The 21759-nt window shown below is 35.2% G+C and overlaps 1 protein-coding gene across 2 annotated transcripts in view; it reads left to right on the top strand.

Moving 5' to 3' along the window:
- LOC123309339 (sushi, von Willebrand factor type A, EGF and pentraxin domain-containing protein 1-like) overlaps positions 1 to 16914 on the top strand; it is a 32219-nt gene extending 15305 nt beyond the window's left edge. For both annotated transcript variants that reach the window (XM_044892408.1, XM_044892409.1), the window contains 28 exons: positions 565 to 666; positions 727 to 879; positions 1006 to 1127; positions 1182 to 1296; positions 1879 to 2100; positions 2176 to 2267; positions 2334 to 2682; positions 2751 to 2906; positions 3953 to 4276; positions 4824 to 5057; positions 5293 to 5515; positions 6533 to 6779; positions 6858 to 6967; positions 7019 to 7191; positions 7286 to 7503; positions 8365 to 8554; positions 8606 to 8779; positions 9842 to 10021; positions 10233 to 10484; positions 10562 to 10735; positions 10845 to 11018; positions 11072 to 11245; positions 12310 to 12483; positions 12584 to 12760; positions 13193 to 13420; positions 13831 to 14004; positions 15118 to 15348; positions 16739 to 16914. In XM_044892408.1, coding sequence (XP_044748343.1) covers positions 565 to 666; positions 727 to 879; positions 1006 to 1127; positions 1182 to 1296; positions 1879 to 2100; positions 2176 to 2267; positions 2334 to 2682; positions 2751 to 2906; positions 3953 to 4276; positions 4824 to 5057; positions 5293 to 5515; positions 6533 to 6779; positions 6858 to 6967; positions 7019 to 7191; positions 7286 to 7503; positions 8365 to 8554; positions 8606 to 8779; positions 9842 to 10021; positions 10233 to 10484; positions 10562 to 10735; positions 10845 to 11018; positions 11072 to 11245; positions 12310 to 12483; positions 12584 to 12760; positions 13193 to 13420; positions 13831 to 14004; positions 15118 to 15348; positions 16739 to 16902 — 5306 coding nt within the window. In that variant the 3' untranslated portion in view covers positions 16903 to 16914. The remainder of the gene's footprint in view (positions 1 to 564; positions 667 to 726; positions 880 to 1005; positions 1128 to 1181; positions 1297 to 1878; positions 2101 to 2175; positions 2268 to 2333; positions 2683 to 2750; positions 2907 to 3952; positions 4277 to 4823; positions 5058 to 5292; positions 5516 to 6532; positions 6780 to 6857; positions 6968 to 7018; positions 7192 to 7285; positions 7504 to 8364; positions 8555 to 8605; positions 8780 to 9841; positions 10022 to 10232; positions 10485 to 10561; positions 10736 to 10844; positions 11019 to 11071; positions 11246 to 12309; positions 12484 to 12583; positions 12761 to 13192; positions 13421 to 13830; positions 14005 to 15117; positions 15349 to 16738) is intronic.
- Positions 16915 to 21759: the final 4845 nt, after the last annotated feature.

The following is a 21759-nucleotide window of genomic DNA, read 5'->3' as shown; positions in this document are numbered from 1 at the left end:
CCTTTTAAGATGATGCCGCCTCCGGAAGCTCCTCATTTGAATAGGTCTAGCAGAAATTCAGCAGATTCTATTGGAAGAAGAAGAAACTCCTGATCAGCTTAACTAATCGCTCGCCAATGATTGACCAACTCAAAAAACACTTCGAACGAGCAACTTGTTAGGTTGAGGAGGTAGCCTTGAACTCCTTGAAGGTATCCCAGATACTGGAGGTCATTAGTACTCTGAAACATAAAGGCAAGCTTTGGGTGGCAAAGTGCCGAGATCAGCTCATATGGGGTTTGACCTTAGGGTGGCAAGTCGCAGTGCAGTGTAGTCCTCAAATAATTTAAATCTAATATAGGGAAGTCCGCAGATTATGTGGGTACAACGAAAAGTTGTTCATTAGCTTGGATGATAGCTGAACCAAAAATGCATTGTATTGGATATTTTTGTCAGTCTGTCACTCTGTTTCTTTATATTTGAATCATTTCGCGTTAGCCTTGGGCGAAAACTCTTTTTCTATTTGCTTGGAGTTTATTCGATTTGACTGTCGTTTTTCATGGGTGTTATTTACAATTTCTTCAGATGTAACTCCACCAGTGATAAATTGTCCAAAGAATATTACCACAACTTCTAATTTTGGATTGAATTATGGCTACGCTCTCTGGGAGGCTCCTATCATCACAGGTAAGATTTTATTATCTGTTGGGTGTTATTAGAAAAAGAGATTATTCACGGTTTTTTTAGATAACTCAAACGACGAACTTGTGATTTGGACAAAACCACCAATTGCTAACTTGTCTAGTTTTCAATTTTTGATAGGACAGACTAATATAACCTACTTCGCTGAAGACTTATCGAAAAATAGAGCAGAATGTACTACAATTGTCACGGTTAAAGGTAGGATATTGATTTTTTCATTATTGTTTCAAGTACTTACTGAAGATGGTAATCAGCAAATCAGCAATTATTCTTGAATTCGAAGAGTGAAACTTATATGAACAATTTCCTCCTCGAACTTTTCAGATGAAGAGAGACCCACAATCGAAAACTGTATCAACCCTCCCCCATTCATAAGCGAAAATGGTAAAGGTGCAAATGTAACATGGGATGAACCTTACATTCACGACAACTCTCACCATGCAATCGTAAGGGTCTAGAAATTATATTAACTTGAATTTGTGATAATCTCTACCTTCCAGGTGACAAGATCGCATAATTTCGGATACTTCGAATTGGGTACTACAACAATAACCTACGCAACTGAAGATGATTTTGGAAATAGGAATATATGTCAAATGAATATCACTGTTAGGGGTGAGTGTTTAATGATTTTTCGAAGGAATTATTGGTAGAATATAAATTAGTTCGGTGTGTTTTTGTATGATGAAGATTGCATTTATTTATTGAATGCGATTCAAAGCTGCAAATTAAGAGGATTTTGGATGGATCTAACGTCTGATAACCCCTAAAATGACCACTAAAACAAACAGTATACTGTTTGTTGTCATCCTCCCATAAGAGGATGACCCATATTTTTCCCCAGAATAATGCCTATTGTGATATCGAATATGCTTACGAAGTATCTCTTGCCATTTCAATTCTCTTAGCTTTTTGACACCACAAATCTCAGAAAGGGTGCATATTTGACACCACTCTTCGTCACGAAATATCATTATTTACGAGCAAGGAATCATCTCATAAATTTTTGCCGCATCTTAAGTAAACATCCTGTATATTATTCCGACTTTCATCTATCTGAAGATGTCATCATTATGATGAAATAGTTGGGGCACTTTTCTATTATCAAAAACAACGAAAATCATATAGGTGACTTTAAGATAGGGTGGTAGTAATAAAAATATCATATCGACAGTGTTTTTTGTATTGTTTCTCCAGAGGCGAAGTGTGATGAATTCGAAGCACCTGAAAATGGCAGAAGTGAGTGTTTGAAGAAGAATAATACAATTATTTGTATCGCATCGTGTAATGAAGGATTTTTGCTACCCCTATCATCGGAGAAGTTGGGCAACTCAACAATAGACTCCATCACTTTCAAATGCAACATAAACGAGAACGTTTGGTATAACGAAGAAGGTTTACCTCTTCCAGAATGCGCTGGTAGGTGTAGGAAAAGTGTAAATGATGAGTGTGGAATAGAAGGAAAAAATTAAAATTTTAACGAAAAATTTTCAGTTGACATCCATCCTAAAGAAATTGTTCAAAATGGAAGTACAGAAATCGAGCCAGATTTTGACTGTAATAAGGAATCAGATGAAAATATCAAGGTATATTTCTTTAAATTTCAGGAAAAACGGTTTATTCTTCACTTTGAACATTCCCTAAATTTTTAGATAGAGCATGACTTGAAAGCAATTTTGACGAACGAAATATGTAAGGACAACTGTTCTATCACAACAAATTCACAGTGTTTGAATGAAACAGTCTTTAGTGAGTCGGAAGAAGAAGAAACTAACATAATAAAAAGGGAAATTCAATCAAAGGGTCATCATAGAAATCGCTCGAACAACAAGGAGAGAACTAGAAAAAAGAAATTGAGGATAAATATACAAATAAAAAGTCAATATGACAACAATAACACAGTGATATTTACTGACCTGAATATAAGGAATAACACAATTCATTTCAAGAAGCCACAGTTCCTATGTCCACTTGGTTACATTCCTAGAAAAAATAGATGTGGTGAGATATAGACTATAGAGTAGGTACCATCAAATCTGATGGAATCTGATGAAATTTTTACATTTCAGTGCAGTGTCCAAGGGGAACTTATCAGCTTGAAAATAAATGTAGGAATTGTGGATTCGGATTTTATAATGCCGACTTTGGTCGCACTTCTTGTCTGCAGTGCCCTTTGCATTTGTCTACAAGAAAAATGCGATCGAAGAGCATCACAGAATGCAGAAGTGAGTAGAGGCTATTTAATTATCCTATTCTTATTCGGTAGATCTGGACTATAGGAAAACAAATATTCATTTGTTCGAACAGCAGTGTGAGTCGGCCAGTTTTGGACACTCGCATATAGAGAACAAATGCTTTTTTACATTTAGCAGAGCCTGCATATCACATCTGCTTAGCTATCCAGGGGGTGCGAAATAAACAGGAAATCCCACGCTGGATGGCCAATTAGATGTTTTGGAAAAACTCAACTAACGATGCTTCTGAGAATTTTGTTACATAAACAGTTAGACCTGCGGCCTATTGCACCAAAATACTTTGCATTTTGTCCAATTCGTTCCATTATTTTTGCGTAATGCTTTTCAGTGTTCACTTGAATTTTCACTCTGCTTTCTTCAATTCTGGATATTATTCGAGTAATTCCATTTGCAAAGAGAAAAGTGCAAAGTGAAAAATTGCAAAGTAGTTTGGTGCTGTTCTATCAATCCTAAACATTTTCAGCTTTTCGACGTTACTGTTTCTACCGAAGACTATAACTCATTAATAGTAGTTCTCTATACAGGGTGGGCTTTTTAAAACGAAACAGACGAGGTGTTAGAACACCAACCCCTGAATTTTTAATAGAAAGGTAGGGTGAGTGATACCTTATTTGAAAGGCCTTTTTATCCTGAATTCAGCATATTAATTTTTTTCTCATTTAATACATTTGTTTTCGAGATATCCAATTTTGAATTTCGTACAGTACCAGTCATTCCGCTAACCATGCTATGTGAAATCATCAATTATTTGACTAATTCATTCTGTGGTTACGATGGTGATGGTAACCGTTAATTGTCAACATTAGACAACGAAATAATTATTATTGGTAATTACTTTCCTCTAGCCTCAACAATTAAGGTGGTTGTTTCGTCTGTTTCGTTTTAAAAAGTCCACCCTGTATAATTAAACTATAATACTAGAGCGAAACCTCTTCGATCTGAAATTATCACTAAGTTATTCGACCAAACGATAAATCTCTGTAAGTCGCTGTAGACACAACTACAATTTTTTGCAGAACAGTGCCCTCCAGGAACTCATGCCAGGAAAAAAGCAATAAGAAATTCCCGTAAACTCTACAAAAAACTTATCGAACGACCAACACTACAGCCTTTTTGTAAATCTTGTCCCATTGGAACTTACCAAGACGGCTATGGCCAACTGCAATGTGTACCTTGTCCTAAAGGATACACTACACTAGGGTATGGGTCAGTAGACGTAGGGCAGTGTATAGAAACTGCCGAAGAAATTTGTATGAAGTCGAGGAACATTTGCAACCATGGAACTTGTGTTGCGAGAGATAGGATACATTATGAATGCGACTGTTTCAAAGGATACATAGGTGAGTGAAAAATAGTTATTTGAATCGCTTAAAATAAATTGTATATACTGTCATACTTTCTTAACGTCCCCGAAAATTATGACTAGCATTAGGTATAGGTACCTACTCAAGATATTTTCATGAAATTCATTTTCATGTGATATCCATGATGCTGACAAAATCTTTTTTTTTGTTCTGTTTTTTTACTTCCCGTTATACAGAGAGAATTCAAATTTTTCGAAATGGCCAGCTCAACATATTATCATATTTTTTTATTGACCATCGAATTAACTTATTGTGACTTTGATCGTACGACTTCAGTGTTTCGAAAATTCTCCAGTGTGATCTGAATTAATTCAGATTCATAACAGAAACCCTAGCTCCGAACATTTGAATTATAAAAAGAATAATGTTTTTGTTCATTATTATCATTATCATATACGCAGTGTTCAAACGATTAGAAAATATGTTTGGGGAGAATCAATTAAGTCAATCAAATTGTATGTGCATGGAGGATTATCCTAACGATAATTCAGTGTTGAATGAATCTCATTTTTTCAACCCTCAGGTTCTCATTGTGAGAAACGTATAGATGTCTGTCAAAATAATCCTTGTAAAAATGGAGGATCCTGCAGCGTTTCCTTCAATAGTCTCAATCAACCTCAATATAAATGCTCATGTCTCGAGAATCATTTCGGATCGTTTTGTGAACAGGAAATAAACACGTGCAAACTCAAATGCCTGAATGGTGGAAAATGCATCGAGTATGATGGAAATGAATACGTTTGCTTATGTCCAGAAGGTGAGAAAGAAAATAATAAATTATGTTGCATATTATCATCCATGTTATGTAATAATGTGAAAACTTTTCAGGTATTTGGATATGTATATTTCGATATTCCTCTTTTACATCAAAAACACCGACGTTTCGGTCTCAAATCGGACCTTTATCAAGGCTACAAAAAAAAAAAAAATAATAAAGTTCCACTTTGAAATTGGCTGAGTAATACTTCTATATTTTTTTATAATTTTGATAGGTTTTGAGGGCGAAACTTGCGAAATAGGAACTTTATACTGCCAAGATGGCCTGTGCGAAAATAACGGTACTTGCTTGGAAAAACCAACTACGTATGAATGTAGTTGTCCCAAAGGATTTATTGGTAAAAGGTGTAACATTCTACCGTGTGATTATAATCCCTGCCCGAAGAATGCCATATGTGAAAATGTGGAAGAAATAAATGCAAATAAAAATAGTTTCAGGTAATTAAAATCCATGTTCTATTGAAGAATTTCATGAGATAACAGTGAGGGTTTGAGAGAGCGTTGGTCAATTCAATCTAGACTTACTAGAAGAGCTTTCACTCTCCAAGATTATTACCTTCTTCAAGGAAATAGAATGTTAAGGTACCTACTAAGCGTTTAGTCCGTATATGCTCTTTGGTTACTTTGGCCAGTAAGTGGCCGGATCGTACATGTAAAATTCCTGAAACTTCGGTGCAACCAAAGTTAGCTAGTCAGTCAACCCAAATCTATAATCTTTGGGTGCAATATCTATCACATGAATAACTGTTTTAACCGCTGTGAAATTCTCGGCTATGTACGGACCATACCCTATAACTTTTGGGTCACTATCTGACTTGTGAAATTTCGAATACTGCCCATTTTTCTGAATTTAACTTTAGTAGATAAAGACATTCATTGGCTTTCGACATATAGATATGCTAAAATAAAACTCCACTTTGCACTGGCGAAATTTCATACAACAAATATGAAGAACTTTTTCAACATTTTCCGATTTTCAACAACTTCTATTTTTTACGCTCATTTGACCGCAAAGCTTCCGATGGTTTCCTCACATGACCCGTTTCTTAGATTTTGGGACGACATAAAAACCGCTTCTTTGCCTGGCTCTGCAGATATTCTATAAAAAGCAGACGCCGTATCTCTCACGACATCACTTAAGCATCAAAAAGGGCTGTTTTGGCTCAGAAAACTCCTAATATTGCGAAGTACCAATGGAACTTCCAAGTAAGGACTGAATTTTTAACAGGTGATGGAGCGCTAACTGAGTTTCACAGTTTATTTGAACCTCCATTATGAAAAGCGATCACTATAGGTATCTTCAGTTCTATGAATATTTTGAAAATATTGTGTTTTTATTGTACCTTATATTTTCTCTGGATAAAAAAATCCCAAATCTTATTGGATAAAACATAAAATCCTAGTATGTAGATGTATAAAGAAAGAACCTGGAAAAGAGCTTTTGTCACTTTACAGGTGTGTATGCTTAGATGGCTGGACTGGTAGGTCATGTGATATAGAAATCAACCCTTGCTCATCAAATCCATGTCAAAATAACGGAAAATGCATCAAGATACCCTCTGGATTTAAATGTGAATGCCCTAAACTCACCCATGGAAACACTTGTGAAAAACAGTATGACCATAATTACGTTTTAGTGTTTGAGAGATATAGAACAACCGACTTCATAAGACTTCCAACATTCAAGAATGACTTGAAAGAGGTTTGTAGCATTTTCGGATGTTGTATATACATTTATCCCTTCTTCAGTTTTCATAATACTGACAGATTTTCAATATAGATCACCGTTTGTATGTGGGTAAAAGTGACAGATACCTTCAACTATGGCACCCTGATTTCATATGCGACCAAAGAGAATGATAATGCCTTCACTTTAACAGACTATACGGGGTAAGGTCATTCATACTTTTTCACCAGTCCTCCTACAATCTAACATTAAAGGTTAATTATGTACGTCAATGGCCAGTATATAGCCACTGATGTTTTTTTGAATGATGGGATTTGGCATCACGTTTGTGCAACCTGGGCCAGCTCAGAAGGAATATACCAGGTGTTCATCGACGGAAAATTGAGGCAATTTGGTAGTGGATTATCCAAAAACAAAGATATAAAAGGTAATTTCTGAAAACAATTGTTTTATGTTTACCGCCTGATTCCATCAATTGTTATTTACGGCAAAGGCAGAACTGAATAGTCTTTATTTTATAGCTTATGGTTCAATGATAATTGGACAAGAGCAGGATGCTCTTGGAGGAAAATTTAGTCAGTCAGAAACGTTTGTCGGAAGAATGACCCTTATCGATATTTGGTCGAAAGTATTGAAGAAGAACGATATTTTGAAACATTTTCATGACTGTAAAATTTCCATGTATGGTGACCTTTATAGTTGGCCAGAATTCCAGTTTCACATACAGGGAAGGCTCAAGGTACTTTGGTATGATTTCATAAACAGTTGTATCTTGTATTTATTCAATAGATATACATGTTTCAAGGTATGAAAAATGACAAAATATTATCGGTCAAAATTATAAATGAATAGGTATCTAACGGCCGGTTTCATAATCAAACCTAAATTACCTAAAGCCGCTTTAACTTTAAAGCTTCCTTTAACCCTACTAAAAATGACAGTATAGGAAGCTTTAAGCTTAAAGCCTTAAAGTGACTTTAAATTTGATTATGAAACTGGACGTTAGTCGTAGTTTTGATATATCAACTCTGCTCGACTAACTAAATTTTCTGTTAGTCATATCTTCTCGAAAACTGTGTATTTTTGGACGAAATATCCAGAGTGCAGTGTAGAACCTGCTAACTTAGAAACATTTTGCAAATCCTAACACGTGCTGTTAGCTTAGTGAATGAGATATATGGGGGTTTCATAGCTGAAGTGAACCAAGTCCATGCAGCCTAGTGTTGAGATGAATGGCTTAGAAGTTGTTTATCAATAATTAATTCAAAAGTGACTTCTTTAGATTTTAAAAGACTAGATTGTAAGCATGTGCTTGCATTTACATTACACAAATCTAAAGATTTCACTTTTGAATTAATTGGTGATAAACAACTTCTAAGTCATTTATCTCAAAACTTGGCTGCATGGACTTGGTTCACTGCGGCTATGAACCCCTCATATATGTATTTTGAATGATTCGACACATGTAAGGAAACCCATTCTATCAAACACAAAAAATAAAAATTCACTAAATTTTTCAATAAGATAAAAAAAATTAAAATACAAATTAAAATAACCAGCCATACATATTTGATTAGAAAAACACATTCTCTTTTTCCAGAAAGAACCATCTTCATTCTGCAACGAGTGTCCGAAACCTAAGAAAGTAATCAATGGTCTTGTAGAAGTGAAAGAAAGAGTGGCTTATTACGATTGTCAGGAAGGATACAAGATAGGAAACGACTATAAAGGAGGAAGAAAGTGCCTCAAATCTTCCAAATGGGAAGGGCAACGAGAACCTTACTGCCGAAGTAAACCATAAATTTATGCAAAACTTAAATCTCAATTTTTCCACATTTCAGGGGTTTATTGTGGCCCTCCAGGTTTTCTCAGAAATGGTTACATTCTCGGCACAAGTTATTATTTCGAAGATCAGGTGACTTCTGTTTGTGTGGATGGCTACAATCTAGTTGGTGCAAAAAAATTGAATTGCAGTAAGAACGGAAGGTGGGAACCCTCGAAGCCCAACTGTGTCGGTTAGTGAAGCATTTTTTTTACACAATCATTGTTTTTCCGTTAAATTTGACAACGTTTAACAATTCTCGAAAACTTTCTGCATTCGAAGGAAAAACCTTCAAAACCTTCAAGAATATATTCCATCGAAGGACCATACATCTCAATTCAGTCTTTCGTGAATTTTTCAACAATTCCAATAAAAAAAAATTATTCCAAACACCAAAGTTGTAAGGTAGAAATCACGAAAAGATTATTGGCATAAATATAAAGAAATTCTGCTACTATAGAAACAACATAAAATAAGTGAAATTAAAAAACGATTTTGTATATGAGATCACGATAAAGATATCGTGGTCTAAGAAGACCACAGTGGTCTTTATACAATGACCATACTAACATTCACCCACCCATCAGAGTCATCAAACTCAAACAGAAGAAATCTGTACTCATCCGTGAGTAGGCAGGATCTCCATCTCTGCATGTTCAAGTTCTCATGTTCGAGAGCACACCGATCTTTCAAACGCCACTTCTCCCTTTATCAATCACTGTCGAAAAGCGGATCTTCTATCTTCTTGCCTTCATTTATTATCCTATTCCGGATTTTTTGACGAAAAACTATCAAACCAGTAGCTTGCAAGAATGAGCTATTATCTACATATTATAATTAGTTCAGTATGCTGTGAAGAAGGCATTTCGTCCTACTAGTTAACAGTATTAGCCGATCTTGTGAGAGAGGTGTAGCTCTTGCTCATCCACTCTCTTGAGTGAACCTAGCACTTCCACTAAAAATTGTATATATTACAAAAGTTCAGAAGTATAATATAAATGGAAAATGTATATGAATTTGACTTGATATTTTTCATTTTTGAAAAAGTCTATAATTGAGGCAGACAACGGGAACATCCTTTAGAATACTCATGCTAAATATTATTTTTGAAATGGAAAACGAAAAATTTCAGAGTTGAATGGAAATTTCTGGTCTTCATGGCTCATTTGATATTCTTAAATTAGGAGTAAGTACTAGGAGAACTCATTCTCCTGAAGCCCGTCTAACAGGTATAATTTCCAAGATTTCATTATAGGGCCTCAATGTAGGGCTTTCAAAGTTCCAGCCAATGGAAATATCACAGTTTTCGCCGAAATGTTCCATGATGTATACGAAGAGGAGAAAACTTTATTCGACGTTGGTACACAAATCGAAGTGATCTGTAGAGAAGGTACAACATTGATTGGAGAATCCGTAATAACATGTCAAGAGAGTGGTAAGTTTCGAAAATTTAAAAGGCTTCCGATTATTATCTCAATAACGAATTGTGATTAAATATTCTTTTGAAAATGCATTAAATCAAAATCAATCATATCTCTAAACAGTGCGCCAAGGTATATCCGCAAGTAACGGTAGATCTTATATGCTGATATATACGTACCAAACCTGCAATTCGATATTGCCGCATCACTTACTACTAATTCTAGGTGTTTGGGATAATGATCCACCAATCTGCGAAAGTCCTTTTACCACAACCCCTAAACCACAAAGATGCACCGTGGATCAGTTGCAATCAGCACCTGAAAACGGGCATATAGTTCAGGAGTCTATAGAAGCCTATCAGGAGGAGCAGTCCAATTTTGTTGAATATAACTGTAATATTGGATATGAATCTGATGGCCTCAATAATTCTATCTGCACTGATGGTATCTGGTCTGATGTTAACATAACATGTACCAGTAAGTAGCCATTTAGTGACTTGAAATTGTTAGAGTGTATTATTTGTGAAAAATAAAATCAATATAATTATTCACAGGAATTTCTTGTGGATATCCCGGTGATTTAGTAAATGGCTACCTAGTGGGAGAGAGCTATAAATTCGGTGATGATATAGGTTTTGAATGTAACTCAGGGTACTCCTTGAAGGGACCTGGGTCCATATCATGTGAAGAAGACGGAAAATGGAATGGACTACTTCCTGTCTGTATCAGTAAGTTCAAAATAAACTTTTTTTATTCTCATTGAGTATATTTACCCCCTGGGGCTTAATTCTCAATGCTACTATTGAGAAATAATTAACCACAAACTTTCTCTTTCAGGGATCAGTTGCCAACCACCTTCCCTTATTGAACACGGTTACGTCCAGGAGAAAAGCTATTTCTTCGGGGATGAATTGAACATCACCTGTGACAAAGGATTCGTACTCGTTGGCTCTCAAACTGTGAAATGCGGGAACGAAGGTCTTTGGAGTTCTAATTCCTCCAAATGTGAAAGTATGGACATGTACCAAAATGTAAATTCCAGTATATAATGAAATTTTTTTTAGGAATTTCATGTGGATCCCCAGGAAATATAGAAAATGGCTTGAGTTTTGGCAGAAGTTACAAATATGAGGATTTCGTTACTTTTGAATGCAACCCAGGTTATAATCTAGAAGGTAGCAGTACCATCAGATGTGATGACAAGGGAATCTGGTCTCCATCCAAGCCAAAGTGTGAAAGTAAGACACCTTAAAAATCGCTTAATACTAGGTTAAAATTTCAAATATAAGACCTGTTGAAATGGATCGATACATATTATCCGTAGGCTTGCTGATTATTGATGATGTTATGAGTAAACAAATTGATTTTTCCAATCTTCAAATTACTCGATATAGATATAGGCTCAGTTGCAGGAATTGCATTAAGATTTAATGCCCCATTAAAATTTAAATCTGTCAGTTTTGAAGGTAATGATGGAGGATTAAAATTTTTATGGAGCATTAAATTTTAATGGACGTTGCTACAACTGGGGGGATAGTCTCTTAAATGATTTTAACATCGCTGCGGGTGTCTATTTTGAATTTCTATTATATAAAGGGTGTTTCTGAAATGATGCGAAAAATTTAGGAAGAGTGATTTTCAAGCCAAAATTAAGGGGGTTTTTTATATCACTTTTTGTTCAAAACCCCTTCCCCTCCAAGTTTGAAATTCCCTTTGAAGCTAGGGAAAAATAATCGACTTTATTTTCTATCATTCATGTAGTTTGTTCATTGTAATATATAATAATCAGTTTTCAATTTCTTATTGCGATATTCATGACACTGGATAAATATAATCAGTATAAAATAGCCTGCTTGACTTTTCAACGAATTTCAACTAACAAATTGAAATTCTACGATATGAGGGCAGGCTCTAAATATCATTTATTTTTTTGATGATCGAAGAAACAACTTGTCAAATAAATTTTTTAAATATAAAAATGCGGGCACATTAAAAAGTTCTGATGCAAAATAATATAAGGGTTGCTTATGCTCTTTTGTAATGACATTTCTTGATAAAAATCCATATAAAACTGTAAGTTTGCTAGAGTATCTAATTTATTTTTTATCCTGCATATTCTTTTCGCGGAGATATTAAATAAAATCGATTATTTTTTTCTTCAAAGGGCTGTAGCTCTATCCCTTATTTTAGGCTAAAAATCCCCTTTCAGAAATTTTCGTATCAATTCAGGAACAGCCTGTCTAGGGTATAGTTCCAATTCCTTCTTTAGCTCTATCATAAATCTCTTTCTTTTTACTTCTAGGGATATATTGTGGAGATCCTGGAGAAATCGATAACGGTATTGCGATTGGAAAAAATTTCTATTACGAAGATCGAATAAGGTTTCAATGCTTGGAAGGCTATAGTATGGATGGAAGCGAACAAATAGTTTGTAACAAAAATGGAATATGGGAACCGTCCAAACCGAAATGCACTGGTATGCTAACTAATATTGTAAATCGAAAAAAAAATTATGTTGACATTAGATTGAATTATCAATGGTTACTTGAAACCTGTCTTATAGTTTTATTTTTCAGGTATACCATGTAAAAATGTCATAACAATAGATAATGGAATTCTGATTGATCAAAGGGAGAGTTATAAATATGGCGATGTTATATATTTCAAATGCGAAGATGGATATATTATGCAAGGTCACAATGAAAGTATTTGCAATAAATTTGGGGAATGGACGTCAATTCCAACATGCTCAGGTAAGTGAACAACTACCTACAAAAGACTACCTACATGCAATAAATATAAAGAAAACTGAACTCTCAAATAATAGTAGGTATATCAAGCAAACGACCCTCCGCATCTATATACATATAGGTACACAAGTCGAGCATATGTTCAATCGAATTTTAAATTTTTTTCGATACTTTTCATACAACTGGAACAGAAACCATAGAAGTTATATTTATCTAGTGAAAGTTTTTCTTGAAAAAACTGAAAAAATTATATCAAAAAAATATAGTATTAATTTGCAATTTCTCTCTTCTATAATGGAGAATATTTTTAGTGGTGATATGTGAAAAATGTTCTGAAGTATATATTATAAGCTCTTTTCCTATTACATTCAAACAGACCTGCATACTACATTTTCATGTTGGGTGCTTCCAATAATCGAAAAAATTACCTTGCAGTTATTCCAACAACGGCTGCTACTACGACGACAACAGAGGTAAAAATTTGCGGAAATCCAATCAAACCAAGCAATATGGTGGTAATTGAAGAGCAGGATAGCAATGACAAATTTGTAGCAGGCACTTCAGTGCATTTTGATTGCACTTCGGGGTACAAAATGGTGGGAGAAAACATGATGCTGTGCCTTGAAGATGGCACTTGGAGTAATTTACAAGGAGAATGCGTCAGTGAGTAATGAAACTGTCGATTTAGTATATCTTCACGTGTCTTACAATGTATCTCATATTAGCCATGCTTATGGATCTTTTTTTTTCAATAATGAAAGATGCATTTTTAGCCCCAGTGTCTGAATTATTTGAGAATTATTCTGCCACTTCGACCAATTTCATACTTGTGAATGAAATCTATAATCCAAAAATAGATTTTTGAAATATTATTCATATATAATTCTATAGAATCACACAATCATTTCAAACATTGTACTGCCAGTATAACTATTTTCATTTGAAAGAGTAGAATATTCTTCAATAATGTGCACATCAACAATTCAGCTTTCAAGTGTTTTGCAGTAGAAGCTTTTTGAATTTTTTTTTTACCCAAATGTTATCTTTATATTTTTATGAATTTCATATTGCAGGAATATCCTGTGGATCACCAGGAATCCTGCAGAATGGTTTAGTTTATGGCAACAGCTATTATTTCGAAGACAAAGTCGTCTACGAATGTAACCAAGGTTTCGATTTAGTCGGTTCAACTTACTCATCTTGTGCAAGTAATTCATCTTGGATACCCTCCAAGCCAAGCTGTATTGGTAAATATTAATATTTTTGTATTGCTTTCATTATCTCATATTGCCCATTCGGAATAATTATGTCGAACATCCAGGATTTTTTTACTTTTGGGTAAACAAAGATTATAATATTTGGTTTCAAAGAATTGGCAATGTAAAACGACCTTGAGGTGTATTGTCTATTCATTCTCTGCTACCCCGAAAATACCCACTTAGGTAATTTGATGCCGAAAACCGAATCGGACTAGAATCACAAATCTCGACCGCCATTTTGTGGCCACCATTTTGTTTTTTCTTGGAAAAAACTTCAAGATGCATTGTTGGGAGAATTATGAATACCTGTCAAATTCCGAACGACTTGATGTGGGATTCATAAATAAATAGGTATGCTGGTATGGATAAATAGATAAATTAATAAAGCACGTTTCATTATCAGCTGAAAAAGTCTCTTTGATTTTTAAGCTTATTCTTTTAGTTTTCTTTTCTACTAGAGCTAAAGGAGGTTTCAAAATTCATGGGGGCTAAGCAGCAAGCTAATGAGACATATAAGAAATAACTTTTCGCAAACAGGGAATATACAAAGTTGAGGATCTACGGTTTTCTAATTTAAATGTTACGATAAGCAGTTAACAATGAAATTTCCATATTTTATGCGATTGCCATAGTATAGGGCGAACTCGGGGATTAAACTGGCAATTTTAATCCCGAGACCAAACCGTTGTAGAATGACTGAAGGGTTGAGGATATAGAAAAGTTGTGTGCCTTGCAGGCGTTTAAGAAAAAAAAATGTTATATGAAGTGACAAACTGAGTTAAAAACTCCCATTTTATTGTTTTTATCGATTTAGTCGGAAGAGGCCGTATAGGGCAGTTCCAATTTAAAAAAATATAACATGAGTATTGACATTTGATTCCGGAGGAATTAAAACTTACACTTCAATCTCTCAATGAATGTTCTTTTTTATTCCGTAAAATAAACGGTGTGCAGCATGCACAAAACATTTTTGCATAACGGTGCTTTTAAGCACATGTGATATTACCATTCACAGTTTGCTGAATAACATTTATTCCTCATGATCGAGTCTGGATTCATTGAGGTTTGACTATATAAGGTGAACTTTTCAATTTTCAACAGCTATATCGACTACAACTAAAGCCACAACCACACCGAAATCATCAGTAATAACATGTAGAGACCCAAAAATTCCTGTCAACATGGTGAAAACAGGAAATCACGTCATCTCCAGTTATTCCCCTGGAATGTCTGTTAGTTTCGGTTGTGTAGAAGGATATAAAATGTTAGGGAATAACATAATTCGGTGCACAAGATCTGGAAGATGGACGCGATTGCAAGGAAAATGTAGAAGTGAGTACCTTTTCTTCTTTATTGCTGGATATTCGGGTGGAAGCTTTCATTGAACTCGATGAGATTCGATCACCAATTGGTGATAATTAGCATACAAAATTGGAATGTGTGCGTTCTTGCAGCCTTCTGAAGACTAAAAACTAATGGTGGGTTTATGCAGGCTTCCTAAGAACTAAAATTAAAGGTTCCTACAGATTACTCTAACGTGACATGGGACCACGTCATATTGCGCATGATGGAAAAATCTAGCATAAGGTTTTTCGCGGAAGCGTTTACATTGTTCTGACAAGACGTAGAAATGCATGTCCCACGTCACGTCAGAACAATTTGAACGCTTCCGCGCAGAATCGTATGTTAGATTTTGAATCATGCGCTTTATGACGTGGTCCCATGTCACGTCAGAGTAATCTGCATGTAGGCACCTTAATATGTAGATTCACACAACTGGTACGTGATCTCCATCTTCCAATAAGTTCTTAGGAAATCTTCATAAACCCATAAGAATTAGAGAGCCACAAGTTTACTAAGATTTTTAAGACCTAAGATGCGACAGTTCTGGTGGATTTGGGCAGAGAAACCTTCTCATTGGTGGATGGCGCTCTGGTGATAGTTAGTTCTTATAGGAATTCTGCATAAGCCCACCATTCATTTCATGAATAGAAATATGTACTGCGGTAAGAACCAAGTTGGTATAAGCCGAAAAAAACAGATGTTCGTGTGCGATTCATAGTGATATGAGCTAAACACTAAACACGAACGATATCAACCTGGTTAAAATTTATGGCATGGTCATTAGACCTACATTTTGCGATTTATTAGACGGTTGATTTCAAGAAGATATTATAATTTGTAGCATATTGTTTCATGTAGAAATTGTGTTGTCCAGTGCACGATAGCACGACATTTATTAATTTATATGTCTGAAAATAAGTCTTTTTACATTTTACTGCCTGTTGACTATAATGACCCATAAGCTGGATGTATCAAGAATCTCACAAAAGTCACAAGTCCAATATTCGGTGATATTACAATGACTTACCAACATTACATTATCAACTAATATATTTATTTTTAATTTACTTTACATTATAGAACCCTGAAGAAGGGTTCTATGAGCAGCCGAAACATTGGTTTATGAATAAAAGGACTTAACATCTATATTCTTCATGTTAACAGTTAACACCCCTTACCACTATCAAAATTTCAAATATAACCGTATCTTTACTGTAAAGTTTTATTTCTGGATATTTATGTAAATCTGGCCTTCTATAATTTTTCGAAACATTTCTGGATGATCTTTATGTATGAGTACACAAATTTCCATAAAGATTGTGAATGGTTTTCGAAAAACATTTTTGTTATCAGAAAATAATAACAATTTTTTTTTCAGGAATATCCTGCAGACAGCCCGAAGTATCAAAACGAACCAAAATAATAGGAGAATCTTATCTATACGAAGATATTGTTACCATTGTCTGCAGCAATGGTGCAAAATACGAGCTCAAATGTACGAAGGAGGGTGTTTGGGAAGGTCCAAGGGATGATTCATGCTGATGGAAATCAATAAATATATAATAAATATTCACATATTTTTTTGTCACCCATGGGTACCTACATCTTCTTCTATTTATTTGCACCACTTTGTGGGCCGTATGAGCCATTAATCATTGGTCTATCAAACTTCACATTGAGAGAATTAAGATTTCCCACTTTACAAATATGACTTTATGAGCAAACGATTTTTTTTAGATTATCCCCCCCAAGAAAAAAAACCTTCTAAGCTCTTGGTAATACACCTGTGTGACCGTTTAAGTTTTGTTTTTTATCATGAGCCAATACAGGCATTTGTCAGGAGTCAAGAGCTCAGAAGTGAAGAAAGGAGAAAATTGAAGAACGCAAAAGAGAGCTTACATCTTTTTTCCATAATAATAATAATAATAACTGTCATTTATTGACCACAGTCAAAGGCCATCGACCAAAGTCCTTCAGCCTTGTACATTTAGATACATCGATGTAGCAAAAAAAAAAAAAAAAGGTTAGACTATTATATACTAAATTGGGTTAATTTTTTTTTTATTGATCTACATAGCCATGGACGTGAGACTGTCCATGATTGTTTGGTCTGGAAATTTTCTGAGTGGGTTGCTCGCTGTATCTCTGTGGAACATGCCATATATATCCTCCAGTTCTTTGACCCGGTTGAAAAATCTGCCATTTAAAATTCTCAGTCGTTCTATTATTGGCTGTATTTTGGTCTTTCTGTAGAGTAGTTCATTGGATGGATTGTGTAATTTATTGAGGGGGTGTCTCATTCGTGTTATTGTTCTCAGAGATGTTCTCTCCCCTACCTCTAGATTTTTTAATACCGAATTTGTGGCATTTCCATATAATGTATGCCCGTACTCCAGAATTGGTCTGCAAACTGTTTTGTATATTTTTGTGGCATTTTCAATGCTTAATCCTTCGTTCTTGTAGGTGAGACATTTGAAGTGTTTCGCTCTTGCAATTGTTTTTTTCTTGGAGAGGTTTGATTGAAGCTTCATATTTAGTTTACCGTCGATTTGTATGCCAAGGTACTTTATTGACGGAGACGGAGTTATATTTCTACTGTCTATCTGAACTAGAGGAGAACTTGGTCTGATCTTGTGGTTGAAGATTATGAATTTAGATTTTTCAGGGTTGGGATGTAGCCTCCATTTGTAAAACCAGGTTATCAATCTGTCCATGTAAAGTTGTAATGCCTTTATGCACTTAGCTACGGTTTTTCCATGCGAGATTATAATGGTGTCATCGGCATATTGCAGGAGATACTGATCTTTGCTATTGTTCTCAGGTATGTCATAGCAGAAAATATTAAAGAGCAAAGGGGAAAGGGGTGAACCCTGTGGTGTACCCTGTTCTGGTGAGAATGAGGTGGATGTTGTCTCATTGATTTTTACACAGAGTTTCCTTTCTTCCAGAAAACTTTTCACCATTTTTATTAAATAGTTCGGAGTGTTGAGTTTGTGTAACTTAAAAAGTAGGCCCTTATGCCACACGCTGTCGAAAGCCTTGTTGATGTCCAAACTAACAGCAGCTGTCTGTTTCCGGGTTCTTTGGGCGTTTTGTGTGTTGGATACAAATATAGTAAGAGGATGAATTGTTGACTTTTTTGAGCGGAATCCAAATTGGCTCTTTGGGATAGCGTTCTTAATTTTCTCTTCCAGTCTTCTTTTAATTATTTTTTCAAGAAGTTTTCCCAATACAGGCAGCAGTGTTATGGGTCTATAATTTTGTATTTTATGATGGTCTGTACCGTGTTTGGCAATGGTGATTATGGTGCCCTTTTTCCATATTTCTGGGAATACTCCGGACCTCAAACAGTATTCATACATCTGAATAATTTTGGCATGTATTTCCTTGTCTAATTTCCTTACAATACTCCATGGAACATTGTCTGATCCTGGGGCACTGTTCTTACTTTTGGAAAGGACATCGTAGTATTCCTCTTCCAAAATATTGACATTTTCATTTTGGTGGGTACTGTCAGCATTCCTGAAAAAACCTTCATACCAAGTGTTTACTTTGGTTTCTTGACTGTAGTCATATTTGATATTTCCATCATATTGGAATGCACCTCTGAAGTAGGCAGCAAACTGTTCTACCTTCTCTTTGTCTGACCTATATTCTTTGTTGTTATCTTTGAGCGTAGGGATCTTATGCAATTGTTTGTATTTCGAGAGTTTGTTAACCTCTTGATAAAATGTTTTTCCCTTTGTTTCGTTAATTTTGTTGCATGCGTTTATCCAAGTGTGTTGTCTGTATTGTTGGACCATGATATGAATGCTTTTGTTGATTTCATTGATGTTTCTTTTAAATTCAGGCTGGGGTTGAATCAGGTATTCTCTGTACATTTTTCTTTTCAGTTTTATCAGGTTTATAATATATGGTGGGAGTTCGTGAAGTACCGTATGATAATTGGCTATGGGAGTATTTTTTTTTATGCTATTTGATAGGGTGTTGTTGAAGTTCTTTATATAATCTCCGTCAATATGTACAGTATGATTATCCTTAATGAAGTCCAGAACTTCTCTATTGACTTTTTTTATTTTGCATGCATGGAACTTGTATATTGTCTTCTTGGGTATTTCTTCAGGTATTTCTTTCAAGTCCAGACTTATCATCATCCCTAAGTGGTTTGATCCAAGGTCTGGGATCAATTCAACATCCAGTATGTTGTTTTTTAGATTAGAGGAATAAATGATTAGGTCGGGTGTACTATCTGGGTTATTTTCCATGATAAATGTTGGGGCTGTCAAATATTTCGAAAATACCCCATTTTGCATAAATTTAGTGAGCTGTTTTTGTTTTGCTATGTTGACATTGAAATCACCGATAATCATTGAATATTTATATACTGCTGCCTTTGTTAAGATTGTCTCCTCGATCTTTGAATGGGGATGTATATACACTAGGAAAACATGTAATTTCTCTCCTTGGAAGGGTATTGTGAAATGCAGGCATTCATTCAGTTTGTTGTTGATAGTAGGAGGGTTTTCCTTTCCCATTTTCAGCCGTGGGTGGCACTGCACAATGCTACCTCCTCTGGTGTTGATCATTTTGTTCCCGATTTTCCTGATGGTTTCCCAATCTTTGTATGAAATACACTGTTCTTCTGTTATTTTCGCTTCAACAAACATTGCACACTGGATCTCATTTTTTTCCACAAAGTTGTTGATCAAATGCTTTTTGGGGATATAGCTGTTGATGTTGTTGTAGAGGAATTTTATTTTAGATATCAAATTGGCCATTGTTGTTTGTTGGTTCTGTAGGGGATGCTTCGTCGGGGTCTTCAATGTCGAACATCAAGATATACACCCTGTTTCCCGAGAAAACAGCAACAGTGTCAATATTATACTGATTTATGAATCTACGTTTCAATTTATCCAGTAGTTCTTCTCTGTTGGTATTTTTAGGTTTGTTCAATTTCCTAATATAGGTGTTAATTATCTCATCATGTATTGTAACTGGGCTGTGCACTCTGTTTTGTTTCTTGTGGAATTCTTCTATGTTTCTGGATTTTTTGTTTAAGGACTTAATAGCAACGTTGGGTATACCCTCTAACGGTTTTTTGGGGTGGTTTGGACATTTAGGTGACCATGCTTGATGATCTTCGGAGCCGCATGCCCTACATTTTGGTGGTAGATTGGTCTTGCATTGTGATTCTTTGTGTGGGCCCTGACATTTAGTGCATTTCAATGGGTTGTTACAGTTCACAGTTGTATGATCTTTTTTCCATGTTATCTAGAAAGTTGATTTTTCCAGTTGACCTGTTCTTATGTGTTCGTGTGTTTTCATTTATCGTAGTTTTCGATGCATTCTCGTTTTGTTTTTCTAAATATGTATTTTATTCAAATATTTACATATTTTATATAAGATAGAAGAAATTCAACGGACATTACTCCCTGAAAAATATTAATCGTAGACACGAGTTTCGGGCTTTTGGCCCTCATCAGTACGGTGAAAAAGCGCACAGATGAACAACACTTGGTAGAACATCATATAAAAACCAATGGAGTCAACAAACAGAAGCCAGCCGCACATTTGCGGTTTCGGCTTATAGAACCTCCATTCCAAGTCCACACCAAACACCACCACGGAGGCAGCTGTAACTAACTGCGTGACATCCAAGTCCGGAATCATAAACATGAAACTTAGGGTAATGGGGAAACAGTTTGAAACAGATAGTAGAGATTTAACGGACATAACCCTCTAAGAAATATTAACCGTAGACACGTGTTTCGGGCTTTTGGCCCTCATCAGTACGGTGAAAAAGAGCACAGATGAACCACTCTTTTGGTGGAACAACAACATCTGTTTGTTGATTGCGTTGGTTTTTATATGTTGTTCCACCAAGTGTTGTTCATCTGTGCACTTTTTCACCGTACTGAAACACGTGTCTACGATTTATATTTCTCAGAGGGTTATGTCCGTTAAATTTCTTCTATCTGTTTCAAACTGTTCCCTCATTGCCCTACGTTAAGTTATGGTTTTTAATTCTTCACCTTAATATTATTACAAATTTCCTTGTCCTATAATTCTTGAACTTTCTCTAGACTAAATCTCTGAATATAAATTCACTCAGCTAACCCCCCCCCCACTTTAAGAACTCAAAAATAATTTTGAGTGGAAGGGCCCGGTGATACGGTATACAGATCTAGGATCGAACTTGCTACGCCCCTGATCTTTATTTTCTATATTCTGTATCGGTGATTTTTGGTGAAGCGGACAACTTTTCAAGAAACTTATTCCTGATGTGTATCCATTATACCTATACATCTTCAGAGTTTTTCATATTGAAACAAAATTTTTTTTTCGGAAACGATTAAGTTTTTCTATTTGGTGTCAATTCATGGACAAATAAGCCACTTC

This window comes from Coccinella septempunctata, chromosome 3 (assembly GCF_907165205.1).
Source record: "Coccinella septempunctata chromosome 3, icCocSept1.1, whole genome shotgun sequence".
In the NCBI taxonomy this organism is placed as follows: domain Eukaryota; kingdom Metazoa; phylum Arthropoda; class Insecta; order Coleoptera; family Coccinellidae; genus Coccinella; species Coccinella septempunctata.
Note: the sequence above shows the minus strand (reverse complement) of the source record. Positions and strands in the feature narration are given on the sequence as shown.